This window comes from Sander vitreus, chromosome 3, assembly GCF_031162955.1.
Source record: "Sander vitreus isolate 19-12246 chromosome 3, sanVit1, whole genome shotgun sequence".
Lineage (NCBI taxonomy): Eukaryota > Metazoa > Chordata > Actinopteri > Perciformes > Percidae > Sander > Sander vitreus.
Window position 1 is genome coordinate 15,115,749 of NC_135857.1, and position 19,303 is coordinate 15,135,051.

A 19,303-nucleotide genomic window follows, 5' to 3' on the forward strand; every position below is an offset into this window, starting at 1 on the left:
TCGCAAGTTAACAGCAGCTCAGATTAGAGACCAGATGAATGCCACACAGAGTTCTAGCAGCAGACACATCTCTAGAACAACTGTTAAGAGGAGACTGCGCGAATCAGGCCTTCATGGTCAAATAGCTGCTAGGAAACCACTGCTAAGGAGAGGCAACAAGCAGAAGAGATTTGTTTGGGCCAAGAAACACAAGGAATGGACATTAGACCAGTGGAAATCTGTGCTTTGGTCTGATGAGTCCAAATTTGAGATCTTTGGTTCCAACCGCCGTGTCTTTGTGCGACGCAGAAAAGGTGAACGGATGGATTCTACATGCCTGGTTCCCACCGTGAAGCATGGAGGAGGAGGTGTGATGGTGTGGGGGGTGCTTTGCTGGTGACACTGTTGGGGATTTATTAAAAATTGAAGGCATACTGAACCAGCATGGCTACCACAGCATCCTGCAGCGACATGCCATCCCATCCGGTTTGCGTTTAGTTGGACCATCATTTATTTTTCAACAGGACAATGACCCCAAACACACCTCCAGGCTGTGTAAGGGCTATTTGACCAAGAAGGAGAGTGATGGAGTGCTGCGCCAGATGACCTGGCCTCCACAGTCACCGGACCTGAACCCAATCGAGATGGTTTGGGGTGAGATGGACCGCAGAGTGAAGGCAAAAGGGCCAACAAGTGCTAAGCATCTCTGGGAACTCCTTCAAGACTGTTGGAAAACCATTTCAGGTGACCACCTCTTGAAGCTCATCAAGAGAATGCCAAGAGTGTGCAAAGCAGTAATTAGAGCAAAGGGTGGCTACTTTGAGGAAACTAGAATATAAGACATGTTTTCAGTTATTTCACACTTTTTTGTTAAGTACATAATTCCACATGTGTTCATTCATAGTTTTGATGCCTTCAGTGAGAATCTACAATGTAAATAGTCATGAAAATAAAGAAAACGCATTGAATGAGAACGTGTGTCCAAACTTTTGGCCTGTACTGTATATCAATCAGAGGAGACTGTAAATAAGGTTGTAAGATTATCACACACACCATGCTTGCCCCACAGTGTTACCTGAAGTCCAGCCAACAAGCCAGTTTGTACCCATAATGTTTGTCCCCTCCAAACTTGAGCAGCTGTTAAGAGACTTACACACACACACACACACACACACACACACACACACACACACACACACACACACACACACACACACACCTTACCCAGATGTCTAGCTGTGGGCCCTCATACTGTTGCCCCTCAAAGACCTCTGGAGCAGCATAAGGCGGGCTGCCGCACCATGTGGCCAGAGGCTCCCCGGGCTGAAAGAAGTTCCCAAATCCAAAATCTACACAGGGCAAAACAGAAGGGGGGTGGTGGTTGGTTTGGGAGGAAAGGTACAGATAATTCTAAACATAAACGTTTTGTACTTAAAGTTTGACTGTAAAGTCCTTGTACAGGCCATGTGCTGTACAAAAGGCAACCTGTAACTAAGTATATTTGTGATTGTAAAAAGAGAAGCGGTTAGGCACATGGTGAATATGTGTAGCTGCGTTGTGCAGAAGTGATCAAACTGCACACAGAAAATGTCCAGAACAAAGGTGGGTTACGCCTTGTGACTCCATGGGGTCTGCAGGTTTTGCATAATGTAATATGTGATCAACATATTTGTATGTTGAGGAAACAGATCTTTGTATGAGGTAACCTCCCCAGGAGACTGACATGAGGTCATCAATGCTGTGCTCTGATTGGTTGTCTGTAGAGTGACTCAGATTTGATTCTTCAGACCAAGAAAGTCTAACTTACGCTTGCAGAAATACACACAAAAGGCTGAGAAGTTCCCGTATGCCTTTCATTAAAATCCAACTAAAGCCGCAGTAAAATCTTCCAAATCACACTGAGCCAACTTGCATTCCTGCAATTACTCAGCCAATCCCCTTTTTGTATTAGTTCGTATCTTTCGCCTTTCCTCCCATCCCACCTTCCTCTTTCTCAAACCTTTCTTCAGTAAATGATTTGTCTCTTCGTGCTCCTAATTTGGTTTTTACAAGACTTGCTATTAGTTATTTTTTGTGGTGCTGAGATGATTAACCCATTAGTGCATCAACAGACAATTAGTTAATCACTATTTTCACAACTAATTCGTTATTCTTAATACTTTATCAAGAAAAAAATCTTAACATTTGCTGGTTGTAGCTTCTCAGATATGGGGATTTGATGGTTCTCTCTGCCTCATAAGAATTGTAAATGGCATCTTTTCAACTTGTGACATTTTATCAGTGTTAGGACTAACACGTTACAAAGTAGACAGTTCGCTAGAGAAAACAACAGCATGAAAGAGATGTGAGAAAGATGACAGCATGAAGTACCTGCCCCTGCTACTTTCTGGCTACGGACGGGTCTAACCAAAGTAGCACTAAACACCTTGACTATGTTTGGATCGACTTACAGCTGTGAGTAAGCTTTCTCCGCTATGAACATTATTAAAACCAATTACCGTTCCAGATCACTAATGAGCACCTACACATGTGCATAATAATGGCACTAACGCCATTTAAGCCATGATTCAAACTACTAGCAGGGCAGTCCCAGGCCCATTCCTCTTTCTAGGAAAACAAATGTAAATGTGTTTATTCAGATTCTATCTTGTTTTCTTTTACTTGAAATGTAGGACTTTGTGCTAGAACTAAGTTTATTTATGGTCAAGATAGCTATTTGTTTTCCATACAAGTGGCATACAAGTTTAATGTATCTGTATGTTAAAATAATCCTACTTTGAAAATTGACAATAAGTATTGCTCAAATGATATGAACTGTACAATGTCAATTATTATACATAGGGGGTTGATTAATAGACATAAGAGTAGGCTATAGGACACAATTCAGACATGAGGTCTGGGGGGGAAAAAAAGTGTATCGACTGATAATTAGAGAGTGTGAGAGTAAGATACAGTGTGTATAACCAATTTCTTTTTCCTTTACTCTGTTCTGTATCATGACGCTTTACAATTAAAGGACAATTCGAACCTAGTGGATTAATAACAGATGTGTACCCACTCTGTCGCTCTCTGGGACATGCTTTCATGCTAATCGAATGTGTTTGTAGCTTTTAACAACCGCCGTTTAGCTTACAACGCTAGTATTCGGGGCACAGGGAAAGTAAAAACAAATCGCTATTTATACCACTGAAAAGGCTCAAAATATCACCCCACTTCAACGGTAGCATAATGAGGGTCCCTAAATGTGAACCAAAGCATTGAGAACTTTGTAAGTGTACAGACAGTTTATTAAAAAGATAGTTTATAGACAGTCGCGTTCTCGTATACAGGCGGCCGCCATCTTGGGAGCTACTGTCTTTCTAAACTATCCTTTTGATAAACTGTCTGTCCCTGTGACCCGAATACTAGCATTGTAAGCTAATCAGCGGTCCGCACTAGCTTGTTTCAAGCTACAAACACATTCGATTAGCATGAAAACATGTCCCAGAGAACGATCGAGTGGGTACACATCTGTTATTAACCCCTAGGTTCATTTTGCGCCGGAATTGTCCTTTAACACAATCTACACACATAGCTAGCAGCCACATAGCCACATAACAGCTCACATTGCGTAGAGCTGCATTTATCAGCTTTTAATGATTTTTATTTAATTAATTAATTAATCTGTAGATTAGTAGTATAAAATGCCAGAAAAGAGTGAAAAACCAATTCCTTAGAGCACAAGGTGTCATCTTCAAATTTCTTGTATTGTCCGATGAACAATGCTGAATGATAATGCAGTCTAATACAACAGTCATGCAATAAATCCTCCCGTTGTGAATGTTATAATTTCCCGATTTTGTTCAAATTGTTTTAGAGTGGTGTTGAGTCTGCTTGGTCATTTTGGAGAGTGCAGTTGAATTGCACTGCGTTATACAGAGAAGTGTTCCGTTATGTAGGCTATCATTATTGACATAAATGGGGTGGACAAAACAATGAAAAAAACACCTGCAATACATAAAATGGTGCAGGAAATTCTAGTTCACTGGAAAACATGTTTGAGACATTGTTGCAAACTCCAACTGAAAAGGACATGGCAGGTTTGACACTGTGTGTGTGAGTGCATGTATTCAACCCATTCAATTACTGCAGTGCAGTTAGCAGCAGGTGTGTTTGACAAAGTGGAGGGTAAAGCTGAGTGCCATAGTGGGGTTTATTACAAGTATGTTTACTGTCTGATGCTGCTGTGAAGGTGAGATGTGAGACCCAGGCAGAGCAGAGTGAAGCAGTGCAGTTGGTTTATCGTCAGAAGCTGTGACCCATTTCATGGAGCTGAATACTGAGCAGACTGGTTGACGTCAAATGCTCCAGCACGCTGCAGGGGACTAACAGCACTCGTAGCTAAACAGGAAAGGTGGGGTGGGGGAGTGTGCGTGTGTCTGTCGCACACAAAAGTATTAGCATAATATTAGCCTAAACAGTTCACACTGGAATCCACTCCATCTAACGGCTTAAAAAACTGTGTGTGTGAACATGACGCGTGTATAAAGTGATCATATCACACTGCAGTAAGAGGACAGCATCCAGCAGTCACAAATGTTACCATGTCATTTCTAATAAGGTGTAAGCATTGACATAGTTATGGATGCAGCTCAGGATGCACTGCCCTGGATTTAGTCTTCTTGTCTCATCTCCCAAACTTCTTATCACCAAACCTTTTCTCTGTCCAATCAGGATTTAGCACATATCTGATTAACATTTGAATCCAAATCTGACCACAGTTGGTGGATTGTTTGTCACTGTACATCCAATCTGATCAATCACCAAAGCACATCTGCACAGTCCTGACGAAGCAAATTAGCTGTGTAAGTTTAAGTTAAATTACTAAGTAGATTAGTTTCCCCTTGAATTTTAGCTTGGTACTTATTTAATCACAAATATTGAATGCCAGAGAAATATTTAACATGGTTATGTCTATAAAATAACCGCTTCAAAAACATTTTGATGCTACTCTGATTGGTAATAGGAAGAATAGTGCCTCTTTCATTCATTCCCACTGCACGCCTGATTTCGCTTTGTGGGTGGGCATAATCTCCCGCGAGAAGTCTGTAACGTTTTACACTACCACTGATTTTGGTAAAACTGGATCTTATTTTATGGAGAAAATGTCTTCATGGTTTTTCCTCTGATGTCCTCCGGCTGCTCTGCCTCGACTATCTGTGATTTGCGGAATTTTCTGATGGATAGAAAGCTTTAACTAACTGCTCACTGCTGCTAACTATATGGCTGCCGTCAGCTATTTAGCTGATATAGCTGGGCTGCCAGATCTGGAAGATCGAAGCTAATAATTTAAATAAACTACTAAAAATAACTAATTAGCAAGTAATATTAGCTTGCTTGCTATGTCTTGTGATGTACTCACAACAAATGCACAAATGGTCCTTGAGATGAGATTGTTCTGTCAACTGCTGTTTCCAAAGTCTAGAATGGACTATGAGGCTCAATGGGAATCTTTAAGGGTAACACGATAAACAAAATAGACCACAATGACCAAATATAATCAGAGATAATAAAAGGTATAGCTAATAGAAAGAAGACATACCAACCAAGTGTCTACCTCTATATATTGTTTCACGGTATATTGTAATGTGTATACCATCCTATTGTCCAACCCTGTGTGTGTTTAATGTATGACATCATGTTTGTTTGTTTTTTTCTTTAAAAGTGGTTCTCCTGAACCCTTTTGGTTTATTTGACCATAGCAAACTCAACACAAAATATATGTATTTTCCTGCCAAGCCACAAAGGCTGCCTCCTTTCCTCCACTGATCCAGTAACTCTCTTATATTTTAGTTATTTCTCCTGCTCTCTTTCAATCCCCTTCAACTCAACTCAAACGTAATAGGGCTGTTTGAAATTAAAACATAAAGGGCACCCCCTGCTGCCAATGTCCCTCTCCTCTGCAGACACCTTTAAGCATGACCTTTCTTTGACTGACCGCTGCCTGGTTAAGCTTCATACAGACTGACCAGAGGTGGCCTTAAGAAAGCAGGGAGAAATCCCTGGAGTGAATGAAAAACCCAGAAGCATAGGTACTCTGTCTAGACATGCATATGCAGACTAGTGGATTTTGGACTGTTGGTCGGCAAGGCTGGATGACCAGCATCATTACTCTCATCATTACTCTAAGCAACTGCCCAGGAGGCCCAGACCCACAGTGGACCAAAAGGCTACAGTATCACCATGTGACAATTGTTTTTTTTTTTTTAATTCTGTAAGTACCACTGAAGCATATTTTAAACTAAAATGATGCAACACCTACACTATTACCCAATCTTGCTTCTCTACAAGATGAGCCCGAATAATAATAATAAATGTATTATTTCATTTTACACTATTTTTTCTAAAATTTTATAGACAAAATATTATATTCAATATAAATCATTTAATCAATAAAATCAAATCATTTCTTGTTGTTTTGTGCAGTCTTACCCAATTTGAATTTAGCTATTTAGTAGCTAACCTGTGGATTATTTTTACAACCATTATTGCATGAGTGGGCCCCGTTTTGTTTGTCATACGCACATGTACGTGGGTGACGCGATAAACACACCTGCCAGCTGTGTCACACTATTCCACTAATGCGCCAAGATATGCAGAAATGCACCAGCAAAGGCAAGAAAGAAGACTTCTTGCTAGTAAACAGGAATATAAACAATGCAGGTTTCAAACTTTAAAGTGCTCATATTATGCTCAGTTTCAGTTTCATAATTGTATTTAGAGTTTATACCAGAATAGGTTTATGTGGTTTAATTTTCAAAAAACACCATATTTTTGTTGTACTGCACATTGCTGCAGCTCCTCTTTTCACCCTGTGTGTTGAGCTCTCTGTTTTAGCTACTGAGTGAGGCATCACACTTCTGTTCCATCTTTGTTGGGAGTCGCACAGGCGCAGTACCTAGATCAGCACTAATAGCTTGTCAGTTGCAGAGTATGAGGGCGTGCCATGCTAGCAGCTAGGCGAGCATTATAACATGTGTTACAAAGTGACGCACGTTCGTCACAGAAGTAAAGGCTGGACTACAATAGAGCTGTTTGGAGCAGTTTGTGAACAGTGTTTTCTGTTGGAGATGGTAAGTCCCTTTGGGGTGGACTTTGGGCTTTTTCACTTTGTAAACCTATAAACGTGCACAAAAAGATATATAACACAATAAAAGAAAGGGAAAAAGCCAAAAAGCATAATATGAGCACTTTAAAGAAAATTGGCAAATGTTTTGTGAGGAAGGAAATGCATTCATCACATTTATTAGATCTGAAGGATAAATACAATGTTTTAGTGAGTTACACAGAAAGAAAACATAACGTTTGTTTATTGACAGGAAAACTCCACAGGGCACCTTTAAGGTCTAACATAATCAACAGATGAATTGATTATAAAAAAAAAACAACATTAGACGCAGCTCTAGATGCACATTAGCCCAGCAAGAACACAAAAAGAAAAGGAAATACGCATGTACCTCTCTTGAACAAAGGTTGAATGGATGGCTGTGTCTAACTGACACCAATATTACTGATGCAGTATGGAATTTGAAGTGAGGACTGTCTTTCACATGTACTGTACAAATCTAAACTTTATGTACCATTTGCCAAACTTGACAGAGCGTGTTGTGGGCAGGAGAAGCACAGAATGTACCTTGCTGCTAATGTCCTCCCCGGAGACCTTTTCTCTAATCACAAGCCAGGTAATGTTTTGTTCATTGTTTTCCTGCTTTAAATCTAATCTGCTGTTCCGACAATCGGCTGTGAGTCAGACATGTTTATGACAATTACTGCTGCTGGGGTAATAACATCTCCAAGTTATCATCTTGGACCCTTCTGAGAAACAGTGTACATGATGATGAGAGTAATGATGCAGGTGAAACACTCAGTTCTCTATCAGTTATTGTATAGTTTTTCCTTATTTGATTTGACCTTAGGGGGAAAAAAAGACACTGAACACTGGCCATAACTTGTATGCAGGTTAACTGGGATGCTCATTGGTAATATTTCCCCCATAAAGTAACATTTATCAGACCAATAAACAAATGATTTTAATTCTACTATTTGGAGTCCAAGACATGAAGCCCTTTAAGGACAGAGGGCCATTTTCCCTGAAGCACACATTCATACTCTGTCTGCTATCTTTTCACACCTGTATTTTTAGCCATCCTCATGTGATCAGCTCACCTTAGATGGATTTCAGTTATCAGCTCTGACTAAGGCCTAAGATAAACCGTGGCCTGTTTCAGCGCATTGTCACAGCTGCAGCCCTGCCACCCTGCTCTGCACAACTCCTCATCATTCTCCCTTCACCCTCTCACACGCTACTCTGTCTGCAAGGTAGCCAATCCAATGTATCACCTCCTCTACTCCAAATAAACTCAAACCCCTCCACCTTTATTTCCCCACACTACCTTCCAGCCTCCCCCTCTGCCGATCTGTGAAACAGCAGTAGGGTGGCATTCTCACTAGCTAGCTCTAAATGCCAGTTGCTTAATAATCACACTTTGAAGCTTGTACTTACAGACCTCAAGCCTAGTCTCAAATCTCTACCTCTGGTCTCTGCCTCTTTTTGTCCCTTTATCTTTAATGTTTCCTCCTCAAAATTAAAGCTAGGCGTCACTGGGGAAGGATGTTTGATCTCCTCTGATCATATGTTTGGAAAAGGTGGCACAAGCCTTTGGATTCTTGCTGAGATTTTAAGACGTCTGTCCTGGCATCTTTCAGCTAACTGCTATCTCGCAAGCAACCTCCGACCATTTCTCAACACTGTGCAAATGGCTTGGGCAGATAGTTAAGACATTTCTGAACTACGCCAGCACTGAGATCATGGCAGGCAATGGATCAAAACTAAATGTTTCCATGCCGACATCCTGTATTACTTATCCATCAATACGTTTATGGACACTCCTGCACTACGTTGTTACGGTACCTGCAATCTTGATGTTCATGTGGCCATCCAGCAGCAGATTCTCTGCCTTCAGGTCCCTGTGGACGATGTTGCGATTGTGACAGTACTCTACAGCCGACAGGATCTGCCAGAACTTCCTCCTGGCTTCTAGCTCACTGAGACGGCCGTGCTTCGCCAGGTAGTCTGCAGCCAAAGAGAGAGAGAAACAAAGACAGTGGAGAGAGGTGATGTGTCATGTTAGAAGTATATGCAGATAATATTATACATTGACTTACAGTGGGGCAAACAAGTATTTAGTCAGCCACCAATTGTGCAAGTTCTCCCACTTAAAAAGATGAAAGAGGTCTGTAATTTTCATCATAGGTACACTTCAACTATGAGAGACAAAATGAGAAAATAAAATCCAGAAAATCACATTGTAGGATTTTTAATGAATTTATTTGCAAATTCCTCGGGAAAATAAGTATTTGGTCACCTACAAACAAGCAAGATTTCTGGCTCTCACAGACCTGTAACTTCTTCTTAAAGATGCTCCTCTGTCCTCCACTCGTTACCTGTATTAATGGCACCTGTTTGAACTTGTTATCAGTATAAAAGACACCTGTCCACAACCTCAAACAGTCACACTCCAAACTCCACTATGGCCAAGACCAAAGAGCTGTCAAAGGACACCAGAAACAATGTAATGAAATGTACCTATGAAAGTTACAGGCTTCTCTCATCTTTTTAATTCGGAGAACTTGCACAATTGGTGGCTGACGAAATACTTTTTTGCCCCACTGTATATAAAATCCCTCTCCGGGCCTTTCAAATACAGTATCAGATGTCACTTAAGCAGATTTCTCATATGAACTCTGGACAATATCCGACAAATCAGGTTGTCCGAAGTTGCCCTTTCACACATGACAAGATTGTCTGTGTCAATTACTGGAAACACACCGTTTGGTTTAGTAGCAGGATGGCGCCTGGGTTGAGTGTGCAGGAGGAAGGACATGACGCGGATTACACTGTGGTCACATAGCTGGTTCGTAATTTGGTCATAAACAGCAGTCTCTTGCTGTTCCTTGAAGTTGTCAGAGAATTTCGGCTTCTGAATCTCGTCGTCGTCTTTCCAGTTAGAAATTTTCGTTGATGTCTTCATGTAAATCCCCCTTCTTCACCCTATGAAGTTTTTTTTTTCCTCCCAGTTACGCGCAAGTAGAATGATAGAAAGGTCATCAACACACCCACTTGCTCACTGTGAATTTGACCTGCTCGGTTCACACATGGATTCAATTGAACATTACACAGGCTTTGTACTAAGGGAGCTGGCAGGTAAAGTCTGCTTAATTTCCAGCAGAAATTTGCATTTGCTCACATACAGCTTCTCTGGGTCCACTTAATTTCAGGGTTGAAGTACATGTGTGAAAGGAGCTTTTCTAGAATGAAAAATGCCTGCATTCTTTACAACTATACAAAGTGTTGGTGGTTATGTTGAAATGATAATTTACTTTTGATGAGTTGCAGGCCTGGTGCCAATAGTAGTTAACTCTATATTACGTCATGCATTGTAAAGTGATTCAGTGCAGGATGTACAATGTAATTGTGTGTGTGTGTGTGTGTGTGTGTGTGTGTGTAGTAAGCAGTGGTTGACAGTGGAGAAACTGTGTCGTCAAAGCATCAGGAGGAGAGGGGAAGACGAGATTACTGAGAACTGGTCTTCTGCTATATTATGTCCACATTAGTACGGAAAGTTGGAACAGGGTGTGGGGGGGGGCTTAGTGGGAGGTAGTCAGTGTATGATTGAAGTGCACACACACAAACACACTTGATAAATAGTGGGAGAAATCAAGATACTAGTGTAAATATGAATCCTGGTTCTTATCCAGTGAGACAAACAAAAACTGATCTGATTTATCTGTTTATCTGAGCACAAGCTGTGCACAGAGCATTGAGATAGACTGGTTGTTTAGAAAGATGCATGAAACTAGTCTATGCAGTCTGCGGTGGGGTAAAATCATACATATTAGTCTTCTTTCTCCAAGCCTCCAGATCACTGACCTTTCGCTTATTGTCTGTTCCCACAACGCTCTCACAGTTTTTCTATCCTTTCGCACTCAGCTTGGCTGACAGACTATTCTACAGGATGCATGACGTTTTGCAGCCCTGTGAAATTTGGAAAGTGTGGTGTTTGTTGCTGTCGGCAGGGTTCCTCTTCACACCTCTCTGTCCAGATAGCTTGCTAACTCTTCAATTCACACTCTGTGGCAAACAAGATAGGACACTGTGTTGGCTTTCCTTCCAGCTGGCATGAATACAGACCACTGACCAAACCTGACGACAATGCACAACAACCACAACACACGCAGCCAAAAAAAACTTCATATACGAGTAAACAGTATGTGCAAAATATTAGGAATGCAATTATGTGAAGACCCACAAGGTAAATCTCATAAAAGAGCATTTTTGTAATCACAAAGAAGACAGGGGATTACAGTAAAATAGGGGTACTAAAGAACTTTTTGCATCATCTTTACATTTGTTACCTGTACCTTATAACTTTTTAACACAAGTAATATTGCTGTTATTTCCCTGGTGTGCACACATATTTATGTAAAGATGATCACTGATTCACAACTAGGCCTCTGTCAAGATGCAAAGAGAAGTCACACTAAGCCAATTTCACAGCCCATTAACATCAAAAACATTGTTCCATCAACTAACTGATAAATTTAAAGTAGAGCAGCGTATGTCCTCAGGCCAGCAGCATGCATCACATTGTAAACACCTCATCTTAACAACTATGTATTGTCTCAACTAAAGGGTAGACCAAAAGGTCAGCTGTGTGCTGTGACAAAGACTGTACAATAAAAAATGACTAAAGGCCATAAGCTGCACTATTAAACTTCAGGGAGATGATGCTGTTCTGTCGTCAACAGCATGGTTGATAAATAGCTAACATCTGACAGAGTGAGAAAACCTGATTAGATAGTGGCTGGCACATTCCACAGAGGAGACCATTCAGTGAACAGGGCTGCTTTCATGCAACGCTGCTAATCAAAAAACACACTGGGAAAGGGAATGTGTCGAGGTGGTCCAAGTTAGCACCTGTGAGGAGAACGGGACTCTAAAGTAATAACCGTTTTGGGATCAAACCTCTCCCTTTCTTGGTCTCAGTCTCTGAAGACGTCAGTGTGCTTCAACCAAAGAGCTTGTCAGACAATCAAGCCTCAACAATTTGCACAAACAAGTTCAATTCAAGCATATCCCCACCATGTTGTCCGACCACATTTGACCAAAACATTATGACACTTGCCCTTCAATAGCCATGCCGTTTTAGGGCAACATCATGGAGTTTTGGGAATATATTAAGAAATCTAGGCCTGCAACTGTTACCTGCAACTGTTAAATTTATTGTCATTTCTAAGCATACACAGAAACAAAACATGTCCTCTGCATTTAATCCATCATATATATATATATATATATATATATATATATATATATATATATATATATATATATATATATATATATATATATATATATATATATATATGTGTGCAGGGACCAACTCTTTGCCAGTGCCTTTTGACTGCTCCTTGACTTTTTGGTCAGTCAAGCAGGATTCCTTTTAAGGCTCTGACACACCAACCTGATTATCGGCCGTCGGACAGTCTGGCGAGGTTGGTGACTCAAGTATGTTCAGTGTGTTCCGTGCCGTCGTCAGTCGGAGGAGCTGTCGGCCTTCATTTTGGCCGATTTTACTTGTTGAATCGGCCAGTGGGCAGTCGGACTCAATGACCAATCTGATTGGTGGAGTGCTAACCCTTGACTAGTGAATCAGTGCTTCTTCCACAAGAAGAAGCCCGAGAGCTGACAACACCAGTGTCTTCTTATTACTAGCAATCGTATTTTCTGTGGGAGCCGACTAATCAGTCTGACTGCCTTTTCTGTCGACGGTTGGGTTGGTGCGTCAGAGCCTTTAGAGCTGAAACCGGCCTGACTTTTTGGTCAGGGGGCACTGAGAGGAACACTAATAAACACTTTTAACAATGAAATGGTCAACAAACCAAATGCTGAACAAGACAACTAATCTTATGTCTGTATGAACAGATGCACTGTGTTGCTACGGCTTGTTTTACAGTAGCACTTGAAAAACAAGCCATTACTGACTCTCTCTCTCTCTCACACACACACACACACACACACACACACACACACGTTGCCCCTGTGGAGGGATGAGTAATCCACTGATACAATGTTGGCGATGGCAAGGGCCTCAGCACAGTGAGGCATGCAGAGTGGCATTCTGGGAAAGTGAGCAGAACAGCTTAACAACCACTGTGTTCCTCTTCTGCTGAGAGCTGGGTGAGGACCGAAGTCTCTTAACAGCTGCTCAAGTTTGGAGGGGACAAACATCATGGGTACAAACTGGCTTGTTGGCTGGACTTCAGATAACACTGTGGGGCAAGCATGGTGTGTGTCCGTGTGCGTGTGTGTGTGTGTGTGTGTGTGTCTAGAGGACAAGGGGCAAACGCACACATTCTTTTTCCACATCAGCAACTGATACAAAAACCACTTTAACAGCAACCACATTAAAGTCACGTCTATGTGCGTGTTGACAGATGTTGGTGCTGATTTAACACTGACACTCTCAGGGGTTAAAATGGGCTGGAGCCAGTTGGAGTTGAACAATGTCCTTTCATCCCAAGTTATATCCCGCCAAAGATCAGCTGCAACTACTGGTTGTAACAGTCAAATTCTCTTTCATGGGATAAGTACTCATTAAAGAGATATTTAAATAAAAAAATCCCATTTGTTTTGCCTAAAAAACAAAGCACATAACTTACTCCTGCATGTTTCACCTACTTAAAATACTTTCAACTCATGTGTTATTTCACCCCAAACACAGAATTCTCGATTTATTTTCTGTGAAGATCACTTGAGGTCCTTCGTTGTCTTGACTTCAGGAACTTCAACAGTTCACAGACTAGAAGTCTCTGAACGTGAATTATCTGGTGTCGGGAAATACATTTATTTTTGTAGCCGGTTCATACTGCTTTAACTGACAAGCAGGTAAAGCATGCTTGCAGACACAAGTCCTGCAAGCACTGCAGCGCAATGCCTTTGCTCAAATTGACCTTCGATGCCAACAGAAACTGAATTATTTTTTCTCCAATGATGTTGTGTGGGTAGTTTTCTCCATGTTTTCACTGGACACTCTCTCCAAAGAATGATTGAGAGCCGCCAACGAGTCGCTGTTTACCGGGTCGCTGCCTAATGAGGAGCCGGGACAGCGGCAAGAGACCTTGGGGGAAAATGGTGTGTGGAGCCGGCATATTTTTAACATTTTACGGTGAATTAAGGATTTATTTCGACAAAAAAATAGTTGCTAATTGTTGTAAACAGGGGAAAGACTAACTAAGATGGATTTGGAGAGTTTTATTTGTTTTGTCCCGTTTGAATGAAGTGTGCTTTGTGATGAGTTAAACTAATCTAGTCTTAGTTTGTGAAAGAGACAAACTTTAATTCAGAAGGTGCACAGTTGTATTTTTGTTTAGATGTAAGAATATTTTCTTTTTCAGGGGCATTTTTGTGAGTGACATCTATGCTGCTGCAACCTGGGCATTACCTCACAGGTCTTGGGTGTTACCGACTTAGTGTAATTGTTTCTCGTTGGTGCCCTGAGTTGTATATTAGCCCATGGGTAGGCATGTGGTGTTGACCTTTCTGGGTCGAAGAGGAGCATGCAATTCCAGAGTGGGCACAGCATTTTCCTTGTAATTTATTGCAATTATTTCTTCAGCAGGTGTATCCTTGAAAGCTGCCATGTGAGATGCTGCATGTCACTCAACAGAACATTTTTGTAAATATTAAAAAGGGAAGAAATCTGCTCCCATCAAGCATCACCAAAAAAGTTAGATGGACAAGCACCCTGAGCAGTTGGGGGTTCAGTGCCTTGCTCAAGAGCACCTTGACAGTGCCCAGGAGGTGAACTGGCATTCTCCAGCTACCAGTTCACCAATGTACTTCCGTCCGTATGGTGACTTGAACCAGTGACCCTCTGAACCCAACTCCCTACAGACTGAGCTACTGCCAGCCCAATCTAGGGGAATTTAGCTAGTCATGAATACATTTATACTGGTCATCAAAGTCAATGCAGCCACACCCTGGTGGCTGACACATTAGAAGAAAACTCACCCAGTAAATATGAAATATGGTTTCTGGTGAAATAGCAATTGACAGCCTAAGTAAATAAGAATGTGTCAAAAAACAGCCAGTATTTCTTTGAAGTCAACAGTCTGCCTGTCTCATTCCCTTTATATCAGTCAGACAAGAGAGCTGCATGAGTGATTGTACTCACTGCCAGCTATAATACTCCCCTCTCTCCAGCAGTGCTTTCTTAAATATGCATGCCCTACATTTCCCCACCACCTTCCAAATTCTAATGGATGTCCCCTGCTCTCGGCTCCATTCTCTTCTGCCTCCTCTCCCCTCCTGCCTCTGCGTTTTATTTGTGGTTGACCCAATTTCCAGGATTTGATCCATACTGCGGTGTTGAGGCAGACTGTGGAGCGGCAGACTGACAGACATAAAAGGCACATCAAGAAGCTGACATGGATGCCTCTGCTGTGCCCATTACTGTGCCCACCCACCCCTTTGCGAGAATTAACCCATCACTTTCCGCCTCCTTGTTCCAAACCCAGCTCCGCTTCTTTGTACACACACACACACACACACACACACACACACACACACACACACACACACACACACACACACACACACACACACACACACACACACACACACACACACACACACACACACACACACACACACACACACACACACACGAGAGAATTGGAGGCTCATCCATTGTCTCATTTGCTGTAAAAGGGTGGGCTGCTAAGCATCCACAACAATTTCGCATCTTCCGCTCCTTGTAACCTATGGCCAGGAGCAGACCTGAGAAATTCATCATGTCAGGGAAGCGGAGGCAACTCTCTGGAGGGCGATAGTGGAGTAAGAGGCTAGAGATCTTGCTTGGCATCTTATCAATTTGTCTGAGAGTACATCATGACTGATGGACTTGATCCATCTCCGAAAGCGTATCTGGAAATCAGAATATTGTACTAGTTTAGTGCTGCAGCTACCAGTCGCTGTCTGCCTGGCTTAATCATAGCTGCTACTGCTGCAGATGATGACATATAAATGTCTTACATAACTACAATACATTGTGCAATCAGGGCAGAGGGGTCTGAGAAATCAGGACACATTGGTTTTATAATCCCGTGAGATGATCCATGAGAAAACTATGGATTATGGAAAATGAGGTTGAACAATCATTATTGGTTATTTAAAAGAATAGTCTGACATTTTGGGCAATATGTTCAGTCACTTTCTTGCCAGGAATTAAATGAGATGATCAATAAAGCTTTCATGAATATCTGTTAACTACAGTATGAAGCTACAGCCATGAGACAGTTAGCTAAGTTTAGCATAGAGACTGGAAACAGCTAGCATTAGTTTATAAATCAAAACTTTAAAAAATCTGCCTACCAGTAACTCTAATGCTCACCAAGTAAAATGTTTGTGTTTGTGTTTGTTTTGTTGTTTGCATACCTTGTTCATCAAATCTGTACTAACACCAAAATATAGAAACAACAGTTAATTTTTTTCTTTCTGTGGATATAGTCAGGCTAGTACTTTCCCCCTGCTTCCAGTCGTTATGCTAAGTTAAGCTACCTCTTCTTGGATGTAGGTTCATATTTAACAGACTAATTGGAGTGGTATCGATTTTTTCATCCAATTCCCTGCATGGAAGCAAATAATTTTCTCCACAATGTCTAACTATTCCTTTAAGAGTATACGGTACAGTGATAAGCTAACAGCTCTAACCACAATTAGCTGCAGTGGCTATAACGTATATAGGAGTAGTCTTTCCGTTTTATGTCTGTGCACTTCTGTACTTCCTTCTTATTTTTAACCACACTCTGTTCTCATTCATTTTTTGTGTCTACTTCAAAGCTCTCTCTAGGTCACAGGAGCAGCCGTTGCTGCTGCTGAGTCAACATCACAAGTGGAACACTGGCCTCAGAATCACAAAGACATACACATACAGACACACACGCATGCATTCCAGGATTTATTTGCTGTCCTGAGATATTTAATAAATAATAATTTTTTTAAAAGTACAATAAACTTGCTCTTTCTTTGGGCTCATATCCAGCGTACTGGATTGAGATTGCAGTGTGTACACATCGTACAAATTGAGTGTGTGTGTGTGTGTGTGTGTGTGTGTGTGTGTGTGTGTTGTGCGTGTTGTGCGTGTGTGGTAGCGATAGAGTGCATGCTGTGCTATGGCAGACTAAGATAATTCTTATCTTTATGTACTATTCTTGCTATGTTCTGCATTGTCTGTCCTTTCCAGCACAAGTGTCTTTATTTGTGCTTTACTCTTAAGATGTGTTTAAACCATGTCTAGTGTAAAAAGTCATTATTGTACCTTGTAAGTTCATACTGCCCACTTGGAAAGTTGTATTATGTTCATACAGCAAGTCTGAGCCTACCTCCTTATAAGTTAGGTGTTGTCTTTTATTAAAAGGTAAATGACTGATTGGATATCGTTGTCTATACCAAAGGAATCCCCCCCCCCCATCTGTCCCAAAGGTCCAAAATGAATAATAATCATCATCAATCTTGATGATGTTTAATTCATCTTTTTTTGTTTCTTTTTTTATAGGATTATTATCAGTTGATTGGTGCAGCATTGCTCCGATCATATTGTTTCTCATGTTTTCCTTTAATTTGTTTGTCTTTGTGTGTAGTTTATTTTGTTAATTCATGTTTTCTTTCTTCATATGTTTTTAAACTCTTGATTTGGTGAAAGTTCTACCGTTTAAAGATACAGTTTCTTGACTTCTCTTGTGATGGTTATAATGTTGGTGGTGGCTTAAAAGATTGCTACTTGTTACAGATCTGGGGTCTCATTTATAAACGTGGCGTACGCACAAAACGGGGCTGAAAATGTGCGTATGCCACTTCCCACGCAAAGGTTGTGATTTATAAAAAACTTGACGGGAGAATGTGCGGTCCTCCACGCAAACTCTGACCCATGCGTACGAACATTTTGGAGACAAAATAGGAATTGGCGACGCAGATGGTGAGGTGGTGAACTGAAGTCAGACTGCAGAAAGTAAATGGGAATAACGATTAGTCGTAATATTTTCAAGTATTGATGCTTCATGCACATTTATTCACTCCATATCATCCACGTTATCATGAGGATTAAATCCAGCAGTGTTATTTGCGCTTGTACTGAGTGATACTTGTTCCAGAAACACCTCCAACTCAAATATTAAATAAAAATGTGTTCTTAATGTTTAATCGGCGCTGTCTCGCCGTCACATTGTCCGCTATGGAGCGCAGGAGGAGATGGCCCAACTGCATGGAATACAGGACAATATCAAATACCCTAGCATTAGATAACTGCAGAACACAGTGTAAATAACTAAATATACATCTTTAATACTCTGCATATATCATCAAATGTCGAAGTCTGAAAATACACCCGTTATAAGCTCTCGGGCAATCGTTACCCTTGTGTCCTCGTTATAGGTCCGAACTTTAATATTGTTTGTGATAAAACCTGCATGAAGAAAAGTGTGTTTGCCTATTACACTTTCTTTCGTCTTCAAATTGTATCTCGGGGCGGGGGATACCACTAGTTTATGCTATGTTGGCAAGGTGTTAACAGAATCAGAAATTGTTGTAAACATAAATACTGCGGTGACCCCTCCGTGCGTAATGCTGCATGATGGCACTGCAGGCCCTGCAGGAGGACTACGCTAATGGAAGAATCAGGAGAAAAAGAGACTTCAGGCACCATGATGATGACTCGCTAATATGCCGATTTAGATTCCCTAAAGCTGAGCTCTTGGATCTATGTACTGAATTGGGTCCAGTAGAGAGGGCAATGCGCCGGAACCGTGCCATCCCAGTCCAAATACAGATCCTCCACTCTGGGAGAAACCGACTGTTTCTAGAGGGAAATGTCAGACAGCTAAGTGTTTTTTTTAGGGCTGCCAGCGTTAACGCGTTAATCGCGATGCGATTAAGGGCCGACACGATGCGATACATTTTTTTGAATGCCATTAATCGCATGCCGGCATTTATTAATTTATTTTACACTTCACTCGGCTTTGCGTTGTGCCTAACAGGCTACTATTTTGACCCTTTGCAGCATCGTTACTTATCATCAAGCTGCCACTTCCTCGTAACACATCCTGCTGCTGCGGGCTGCAGGCATGATGGAGAAAGACAGCAGCAATGAAATCCTAAATGGCGCTTTTTATTTTCCAAAACTCCCGGATGGCTCGTAGACAAGTCGAAAGCCATATGCACATTGTG

At 41.3% G+C, this 19,303-nt stretch overlaps 1 protein-coding gene across 2 annotated transcripts in view; it reads right to left on the bottom strand.

Annotated features, from left to right (window-relative positions):
* Positions 1-19,303, bottom strand: part of sik2b (salt-inducible kinase 2b) — a 48,397-nt gene that overhangs the window by 18,819 nt on the left and 10,275 nt on the right. For both annotated transcript variants that reach the window (XM_078246212.1, XM_078246211.1), the window contains exons 4-5: positions 8,930-9,091; positions 1,204-1,328 (exon numbers count right to left, since the gene is read on the bottom strand). In XM_078246212.1, coding sequence (XP_078102338.1) covers positions 1,204-1,328; positions 8,930-9,091 — 287 coding nt within the window. The remainder of the gene's footprint in view (positions 1-1,203; positions 1,329-8,929; positions 9,092-19,303) is intronic.